This window comes from Brassica napus, chromosome A6 (genome assembly GCF_020379485.1).
Source record: "Brassica napus cultivar Da-Ae chromosome A6, Da-Ae, whole genome shotgun sequence".
NCBI lineage: Eukaryota > Viridiplantae > Streptophyta > Magnoliopsida > Brassicales > Brassicaceae > Brassica > Brassica napus.
Window position 1 is genome coordinate 12,902,179 of NC_063439.1, and position 10,909 is coordinate 12,913,087.

At 28.7% G+C, this 10,909-nt stretch overlaps 1 protein-coding gene across 1 annotated transcript; it reads right to left on the reverse strand.

Annotated features, from left to right (window-relative positions):
* Positions 1 to 54: 54 nt before the first annotated feature.
* On the reverse strand, positions 55 to 1,458 carry LOC106347688 (NDR1/HIN1-like protein 1). The gene is made up of 2 exons (XM_013787276.3): positions 1,033 to 1,458; positions 55 to 530 (listed from the first exon to the last, which is right to left on the reverse strand). Exons 1-2 carry the CDS (start codon positions 1,333 to 1,335, stop codon positions 213 to 215), a joined length of 621 nt encoding a protein of 206 aa, XP_013642730.1. The 5' UTR covers positions 1,336 to 1,458; the 3' UTR covers positions 55 to 212.
* Positions 1,459 to 10,909: the final 9,451 nt, after the last annotated feature.

Here is a 10,909-nt window from a genome sequence, read left to right on the forward strand (position 1 = left end):
ATTATTTCAGTTTGGAGTTTTTTGTATCAATGTATTAAAATAAAAAAGGAAAAGTTGTATGGACCTAGTAATTATTAGGTTAACCATAAATCTCAATCATAAAAACGCAGTACAAAACATTAATAAGAATTTCCAGTTAACTAAAGCAATAAAAGCACAGAAATCGTAGTCTAGACTCTAGTCTTTGTAAAGAATAATGATCATCCCTTTGCTTAAACGTCAACACCACATCGCTGGACAAGCTGGTACTTAACAGCTGGACCTTCACCGGAAAAGTGACCGGCAAGAGTAATGTAAGCTGGACAATTGACGTGTAGGCGGTACCTTCCGGAGATCCACGTTCCCACTTTCCATCGAACCCAACCGTCGATCTTGATGTTCAGAAGCACCATCCCTGCCGTTAGATCTTGGCTTAAAGCAGGCGAAAAGTATGGGGCCACCGGCACGGATGTTCCGTAGAGAAACGGCGACCATACCGTCACATCAAGGTGACCTTGGTAAGTCGCCGGCAGTAAAGTTGCCAACGTCACCTATTCAAGAACTTAGCCAAATTTTAGTCCCAAACTATTATTTAACATCACAAATATTATAAATTATAACTTCTTTAAACCAACATGTAAAATCTAGTCAATTCTCGTTTTCTTTTAATACATGCACGTGGAGATCTGTCTATTAACAATTAAGATTCGTCGGTCCTTTCGTATAAGTACTTCTAACATGAATCTTTAGCGTACGATAAATATATCACGCGGGAAGATTCCTCAGTACTCTCGTGTATTCGTAAAATATGCATTGATGTTAAAAAAGAAAACTAAACCCAAATTATGAAGTATAGCTAGACATATTTTTCGTTTGTGATCGATCGTGTCACAACAAGGTTCGTCGGTCCATTATTTTTCGTGATAACATTCTTACTCTAGTATGATTTATTTTTTTTTGAACAACAGTACGAATTTTTTTGTTCTTTTGATTTTGCTAAGGAAATGTTTTAACAAGAATTGCATCGAAGAAGCGCTATATAATTCAACATACCTGCTGGTTGCGGTAGGAGGCGTAAATGTCAAGGCGGTCATAGAAGATTCCGATCTTGTCATTAGGATTTCGAGAAGAGAGAGTGACCTGGAGATTGGAGGTTAGAAAATTGGGCTCAGAGATGTTAAACGCGTAAATTGTTGCGTCTTGAAGAACAAAACGCGGTCCGTGCGGGTGAAGAATGGCCCACACCAAGAAAACAACAAAAAGACCAGCTGCAAGCAAGCCGAGCACCGCCGCTCCTATGCGTCTGCGCATCTTCTCATCCTCATCGTGGTGATGCTCACATTCTTTCTCCGTCATTTTTGGCGGTTTTTTAGTGCTGTGGTTTGAGAGTCAGAGAGCTAATTTTTTTTGTTATATTTCAAGAAAAAAAAACAGAGAGTTACTGTCTTCTTTTTTGTCACATCAATAGACAGAGAGTTAGTATGGAGTTAAATGGTGATGATATATATACAACAAGCGGACCCTTTGCGACGATAAATTAATTAATGTATATTCGAAACGATTATCATTGCAAAAGCGTAAGTTCATTTTCTGCTTATACAATTTTGTTTTGTCAACCATTATTATTTAACCAATATTCTTGAACTTTATTTTTCTCACCTTTTAACTTTATTTTCTTCTTTTTTGTGCAAACTTTGTAACTTTATCTATAATGCAGATTTCAGGAAGAATATGTTTTATTCGTATCGAATTTTAGCAAACTTAACAAGGTCGTTTTGATTTTTTATTTTGCTGTGATTTTCTTTTTTCTTGGGTAAGCATGATAAGTTGTAGGCCGAAAAATACCAAGATTAATTTCTAACCCATAAAACAATCTAGCATTTTGATATTTAAGGCATCTGTGGTCGCCAAGGAAAAACCACAAGGATTTTCATATATTGGCTATGATCGTTTAAGACAGTTCCGAAACATTGTTTACAGACATTTTTCCAAAAAAAAAACATTGTTTACAGACATCATTTGTAAATTTTTAAAAAGCTTCCCCACTGTAAAGCATTTTGGAGGTGGGTTAAGAATCTTCTTTCCGTTTGTTCAAAAAATTGAAAGAATCTTCTTTCCATAGCAAGCGAATTTGTTCTGCGGTGGTAAATATATAGTATATGTATATATTCTTTTCTCTTACAGAGTATAAAGGCGTCGAAAACATGTAAACAGATTAAAATATTAAGTTTTAATATCGTTGAAAATGCGATATGTCCATTATGAATGCTTAACAGCGTAAACTACTAACGGTGAAAGAAATTAATAAACACTAAACAATTCACAGACAGTCCAATAAAATGTGCATAAACTATTGAGGAGACTTTCACATTTACCCGTCATAAAAGTTTCTAGTGTCAGCGTAGTGGTAGCTTGACCATTAATTAATATCCTCTTGGAGGATAATGATGATGACTTTATAAAGAGGTAAAGTAGAGGTGGTTGAGACAAGAAAAAAAGATTTATAGGTAAATTCAATTGTTTGGTGATAACTTCAATATCATTTGGAAAGGTCCTACTTGGGTAACTCTATACCCAATTTCCTTATTGGAATAGAGATCTCTTTAGATAACCAAGAGATATTCTAGCCTACGTCCAGTATCTTCTGTTCGTTGATTTCATCAAAAATATGGTATCATGGTTGTGTATGTGTTTGTGATTTAATTGATTCGAAAAACAATTATGTCCATCCAACATAAAAATAGATAAATGATGATTTCTTTAACTTAAGAGTTTGACTTATAAATTAAAAAACTAATCATATGATATATTCACATTAACACTTAATATAGACTTCGAGTAGGGCTGGACACAATTACTCGTTACTTGGTTCATACTCGCTACTTCATTGATACTTGACTCATAAAGTGGAGTATTCGGTTTGACCAAGTCGAGTATCAAGTAATTTATTTAAATTACTCGCAAGTACAAGACAAGTATCAAATATTCAAATCAAAGTAACTACTTGGCGTTGTTTGGCTTGTTACTCGTTTTTGTTGATGAACAAATTTACATTTTAAAATCATAATAAAATAACTTGTTTATATTTCTATTTCCATAAGTTAATCAAACATATGTGATATATCTTGACCTTTTTTTTCTTAGATATTATATTTCTCGAATTGACTAAAATATAGGAAAACAATGAAATATTCTGTATGCATAATATACTTACTTAGTTTTGAATTTCGACGAATTAGCAAAAAAAAATTACAAATAATTATTAAAAGCTTGTAAATTATTTACAAGTAACAAGTAATAAAACAAGTCAAGTAACTTGCAAGTCCGTCAATTTTTAGCAAGTACTTGAAATTATAAGTACTCGTTTTTAGCAAACCAAATGCAAGTAATTTTTTTTACTACTCGTATAAACCAAGCCGAGTACCAAGTATATCAAAAATACCAAGTACCCGGCTTGTACCCACCCATAACTTCGAGTAATGACTGTAAAAAGCTGAATGAAATGAATAAACAGAAAATGATTTTTCTTGGAGAAATAAATAGGAGTTTTGTTTCTGAACAAAGTTTTAGAATAATGAATGACAATATTTTTTTAAAAATAACGAAATTTAAATATATATTTTTAATTTTATTATAAATATTGAAATAGTTAATTTTTATTAAAGATTTATATATTACGAAAATAATAAATTTAAATTATGTAATGATAAAATAAAAAAATTGTTATTCCTCTTTAGCTTTGGTGAGAATAAGGTTGTTCTATATTTATATTAGATGAACTAATTATGAGGAATGAAGATGAGAAACATATGTTAATCTAAAGATTATATTTCTCTTTAATTGTGTAAATATTTAGGAACATCATATATTTCACTTTTACTCTTGATTGCATCTTTAATTTTTTTTTTTGGTTGAGATATAGTGTAATACGGTCTATAATCACTTTGAATGGTACATCTCATTTTATACTTTTATTTAAAAATGTTTTTTTTATTTTTCATGTTCTCTATGATTTTAACTTGAATTATTAATTTTAATTATACTATTATTAAAAATTCTATCTTTATATATACATATTTCATGATATTTGAGATAATTATTAATGGATATTAAAAAGTTCTAAAGATAATATGATAGATATGTTTATCTTATAGTTGTTTTCCATGATTTTATGGTGAATCATTACTTTTAATAATACTATTATTAGAACATATATCTTAAGATATATATTTGTCAAGCTATTCAAGATAATTAATAAATGAATATTAACAAATTCTGATAATAATATAATTGTTAGCTTTATCTTATATTTAGTATATAATTTTAATAGTTTATATCATAACCAACTTCTCTAGTTTTTACTGAAAAAAACTGATTCGATAGGAGTTTTTTACCAAACTAAAATCAACGTGATGAAATTTTAAAATACATGAAAATATACAAAATTTTAAAGATATAATGAGATTTATTTGTCATGTTCTACATTATTTTAAGCTGAGTCATTAGTTGTAATTGTATATTTTATAATAACATTATTAAAAATTATATCTTAAGATATATATTTATCTTGATATTATAGATATTTGATAAATGAATAATAACAACATCTATTGATAACATCATAGTTATGTTTATTTTATTTTTAGTATTTTCCATGATTTTATGTTGAGTCAGTAGTTTTAATAATAATAATAATAATTATCATAATATTTAAAATAATTAATAATATATTTTAACAAATTGTAATGATAATATCATAGGTAAGTTTATCTTATAATTAGTTTATAATTTTAATAACATATATCACATCCTCATCCAGCTTCTCTGGTTATTATTAAAAAGATTGATCTGGTGGGAGATTATTACAAGATTAAAGTTAAGTTGATAAAATTTTGAAGTACTTATTAGAAATGCATTAAAGTAACAAAGCGACAATAAAATTATTAAAGTAAAGAAATATTGGGACATCAATACGTAAAGAAAGTCTTAGTGGGTAAATTTCTAGATTGTAGTGTATATTTATTGGTATATAAAGAAAGTTATTAAAAATGAAACTTATTAGAAAATATTAAAAATATAAGGAAGTTGAAAAACTATAATAAACACATAAAATAACATAAAAAGACAAATAATATAAGTATAATGAAACCAAATACATTGTTAATATTTTATAATTTATTAGTTTTTCATCTCAGAGTTTATAAAATCAAACTTATTAATAGTATATAATGTTTGTTGGCTAATGTTATATTGTTGATGTTTTAGAAGTTGTTAGTTTCTATTGTATTCAATGTTACTGAGATTCTTTTCAATCCACAACAATAAGAATATTTAATTTCACATCCAAGTTATTTAATTCTACTTTGGTTATTACTAGAAAAAATATTTTGATCCACAATTTACACCCATTAAATAAAAAGATGACACAAAAAAATAAAATCTAAAACATCACCTGTCGAAGTTAAATAGTTTAATTTAAAATCTATATCTAATTTAGTAATTTTAATTTAAACAAAAATTAAAATTAACATTAACATTAAAATGTGTTAGATATATATTAGTAACGCGGCCGCTTGGCCGAGTTTCGCCCGGTTAAATGGTGATCGGAGGGTTACCGTAGCGAGGAGGTCATAATCGGTGAAACTAGGCGGTGAAAAAAAAAACATGAAAAAACGAAATTTGAAGTGTGAAATCGTTGTGTATGCAATAGATCTACTATATTTGGATAAAATCAATAAGAATCAGTTAAAAAACAGTGAAATCGTGAGAGGAAAAGTGTTAAATACAACTTTTCAAGTCTGCAAGTCGTATGGATGAGGTTGAAGACGAGGGTATAATCGTCTTTTTGCATTTATTTAATGAAAATGTCGAAAATAGCAAAACAAAAGCTGCTCCAAGTTCGAACCTGTAACCTGCGAGTAATAAATATTAGGCGTAAACCACTAGGCTACGCAATTTCTTTGTTATAATTTCACGTATTTAATATTTATATCATTTATAGGTAAATATATATACATAAAAAACCTCGATTAATCCCCGCTTAAATGCCAATTAATTGATTCGGGGTTAGGTCCGGTCAACCGCATACGTTACGCCCAGCGCAATTTCGAACATGGATATTAGGGTGTATAAGATGTGGACTCTCATCTAGTTATAATTTAAACATAATAAATAAATGCATCCACTAATTTAAAAAAAATTACTGCATTTTTCAGTATAGTCATCCTTACTTAATAATTTAATATACACATGTGATCCAATTAAATTTAGGATTTTAATGATTTTTTAACGAGTTAACGCTGCTAGTTTCACGGTGTAAATATTTCAAGTTTTAAATCTTGAGTGTTAATTGGATATCAAAATAGGCTGAGTATTAAATGAGGACAAAAAATAGTTTGTCTGGAAATTTTTTTTTGGGAATTTTATCATATATATTGTGTTCTTTTAATCTATTGTAACCAAAAAATATTGTTAACCTCCACTGATATAATATTTTTTTTTTGCAAGTGGAAGTAGACATTTGCTGAACCATATTGAATTTATGTGTTTTTACTTTCTCGTTTATTCATTTGTTTCCTCACTATTTTCTCGTAGTTGTTATAACAAACTAGTATTATAGTGTTGGATGAGATAAACCCAAAGTTTGACAAAATTTATTGGGACAAACCATTACAATCTTTAGCAAACCAAAATGAAGGCGTTTCTGAACCAATATGAATATTCAACAATTTTGTTGTGTTTAACATGCAAAAACATCATCAAAATGTCAGGTAAATTGATTCTGAAACAATGTATGTTCTCTTTCCTAATGCCTAAAGATACTGCATTTGCGATCAACTTGACAAGTGAAGTATGGTATTATTAAAGCTGTATAATATCAATGTTAAGGTGGATTTCATGACCTTATTATGTTAGTACCTCTCTCACACTCTTTCGTAAACTTTATAAAATACTCCGTTGTTGGCAAATACATTCAATACAGAATAAACACTTCATATAAGAGACTTGTTATGTAAGGCATCGAGTTCAAAGACAATGGAAACGTAAAAAAATCAAAAAGAAGAAGCTGTTTTTAAAAGAGTCTTAAGCCAATATATTTTTTTAACTAGTGCAAAGAGAAATGACATTGGAAGTAAATTGTTTGAAGAAGAATAAGCCGCCTGGATCTACCGCAGTAGCAAAACATGAAGCCAAATATGATGATGATATTGCTCTTGTTCGTATAGACACATTCTTATGATGCCCGATCTCTGGATACAGTGGTTTGACTATATAAGTATGACGAGAAAGTAGTTTTCAGAATGTGTGGCAGTACCTGGTGGCAATGATACGATGTCAAACCATTGTTTCTACAAGATTGTTAAAATTGGCTAAATCAAGCTCTGAACACATGGTTATATTATGTACATTGAACAATGTTAGTGACGTTCAATCAATGACATAAGAAATTAATATTTGTTAGTGTTCTTAAAATAAGGTTTCAAATACTTGGTACTGAAAAGAATTCTTAAATATTTGTGGGGTTATGGACAATAAATGTTTAAGACATTCACGTAGAGATAGAGTTGTGGAAGTCTACATAAGTTCTAATGTGATTTTGAAGGGTTTCTTTCATGATATTCTATATACTACAGAACTGTTCTATGATAACGGGTTTAGCAAATGTGAAACATTCCATGAGTAGACATGAGATTTCAGGGATGACATCAACCTTCATTATATGCAGAGAGCTAAATGAATTACAAGATCATCTATTCTTTACATGTCTTTCATACCTGGTCTAACATGAGTCATTTCTTTTTTAGTTGGCGAATTGACCTAGATTATGTGGACATTTTCATACCTTTGTCAATTCTAATGATGACTGAATTCATCAAGATTTGATGCAATCAGCTCTTTAAATGATGATATATTATGTGTAACTGATGGAAATGTTTGGATTCACCTGAACACATGCATCTGGACATGATTCCTCACTGGATGATTGACAAAACAACAAGGAAGAAAAGGGTGAACCTAAATTCATCTCTTTTTCTATGACCAATTAAGTGCCACGTAGATAATTAATTAAAAAATATTAAATTTATTTTAAAATAAATTTATTTTAAAATAATTAAAAAAAAGAATAATGTTAATTTTAACAACGCTGACGCCGTCAACTAAACAGTAAACCCGAAATGTTAAATTCTTAACCCTAAATTATAAATTTTAAACCCAAACCCTATACCTTAAACCCAAATCCTAGACCATAAACCCAAACCGTATACTTTAAACCCAAATCCTACACCCTAAACACAAACAGTAAACTTTAAATCCAAACCCTATACCCTAAACCAAATCCTAGACTCTAAACCCATATCGTATATCCTAAACCAAAATCTTAGACTTAAAACCAAAATCGTAAACCCTAAACCCAAACCCTAAACCTAGACGCTATAAAGTTTGGGTTTAGGATATAGGATTTATGCTTAAGGTATATGGTTTAGGTTTAGCGTTTATGGTTTGGGTTTAGGGTATACATTTTGGGTTTAGGGTCTAGGATTTGGGTTTAGAGTATGGGTATACGGTTTGGGTTTAGGATTTAAGGTTTAGGGTTTAGAATTTAAGATTTAAGGTTTACGGTTTAGCTAGCGGCTTTTTAAAATTGGAGTTATTCTTTTTTTTTAGTTATTTTTAAATGAATTTATTTTTTTAAAATTAATTATCTATGTGGCATTTTGATTGGTCCTAGAAGGAGAGGTGAATTTGATTCACTCTAGGGGTTGAACCTAAGTTTTGTTCAACAAGGAATATGAATAGCTTTTGATATTATCAATGTAATTAAGAACAATACTTAGGTTTACTCTTATGGTGAATAGTTAAATTCACCACACTCTTCATAACCAATAAAAGTGCCATATATGAGTAATTAAAAAAGGTAATAAAAATAAAAAAATAAAAGCTAGAAAAAAACAACACTGACATTAATTAACGCCGTCTGCAAAATTCTAAAAACCTAAACTCTAAAACCATAAATCCTAAATCCTAAATCCTAAACACTAAACCATAAATACCAATCCTAAAATCTAAACCCTAAATCTTAAACCTTAAACCCAAACTCTAAACAATAAACCCTAAAATCTAAACCCAAAACTCTAAACTATAAACCCTAAATCGTAAAATCTAAACCCTAAACCTTAAACCCTAAATCCTAAACCCTAAACTCTAAATCCTAAGCTATAAACCCAAAAATTCAAAATTTAAACCCGAAACTCTAAATCATAAACCTTAAACCTTAAACCCAAACCTTCTAAACCGCAAACCCAACTGCTAGGTAATAAGATTAAGGTTTACGGTTTAGAGGTTTGAGTTTAGGGTTTAGGATTTAGAGTTTGGATTTAAGATTTAGAGTTTTGGGTTTAAAATTTAGTGTTTTCGGTTTAGGGTTTAGGGTTTAGTGTATAAGATTTAGAGTTTAAGGTTTAGGGTTTAGTGTATAAGATTTAGAGTTTAAGGTTTAGGATTTAGGGTTTAGATTTTAGGATTTAGGATTTAGGGTTTATGGTTTAGAGTTTTGGGATTAGGTTTTATGGTTTAGATATAGGATTTAGAGCTTATTGTTTAGAGTTTGAGTTTAGAGTTTAACATTTAGAGTTTAGATTTTAGGATTGAGGTTTATGGTTTAGTGTTTTGGATTTAGGATTTATGATTTTAGAATTTAGGTTTTTAGAATATAGAATTTTGCAGACGGCTTTAGTTAATGTGGATCTTGTTATTTTTTCAGCTATTTAATTTTTTTATTGACTTTTTTAACTACTCTTACACGATACTTTGATGAAAAGTGGTGAATTTAACCATTCACTATAGGGACGAACCCTTGTTCTGTAATTAACATTTTCATGATTAACTACATCCTTGATCTCTCGTAAAAGCTATTGCAAGCCTTATTCAACATAAGGAAACAAGAACAAGCAAAAAATAAAGCACACATAACACATCCGTTACACATTCAGCTATTAAAATCATGTAAATTTTAATTTGGATTTAAACAAAATAGATACAAATGCTAGAAATAAAATCTCTATAATCTTATTTGAGAAGTAAGTTTCATATGTGTCGAACTCACGTTAATTCTTACAATGGTCAATTACAAAATTAACCTTAATGAATTTAAAATTATACATAATTGTAATTACTAAAACTATGTTTATTTCCTTTTTGCTTGATAAATATCTAATTAGATTTTCAATTTTAGTTTCCTTTCCTTTTTTATCTTTTACAACACCTACTTAAATAATAAAAAAGGAAATATCTATAAATATGTAGATTATATATTTATCTATTACGTATTTCTTTTCATACTTTATACAACATAAATATAAGGAAATACCTTTTTAACAACAAAAAGAAAATATATGTAAATTTTAAAATATATTTCATGAGTACGTAAATCAATCATAATTTATATACTCAAATTAGAAGCCTAATTAAGTTAAAGATATATTATACTTACAAAAATCGTTTATTTATTCTTTTTTTCATGTAAATTAAAAACGACTCAAAACTAATGAATAAGTGGAAAAAAATATGTTAACAAATTATTACACTTTTGTTTGGTCTTAAAGTTTTATATCCATTCATCTATTCTATTAAAACTAAAGTAAAAATATTACTTGCCTATTTTAAGTGGTTTCTTACTGATTTTTTTAATTGTTAAAATTAAGTTTAACCACTTTATTTATTGTAGTTTCCAAATAATCCGACATCATTTACTACATAAGTGTAAAATATAATTTACCTATTTTAAGCATTTTATTACATATTTTAAATTTCTTTTTCACTTTTCATAACTAATTCATTAATTTTTCTACTATAATAATTCAACATCATTTGTTTTACGTTTTAACCATAATAATTCAACAAGTTTTAATGCAGTTGTTCCATTCGTGAC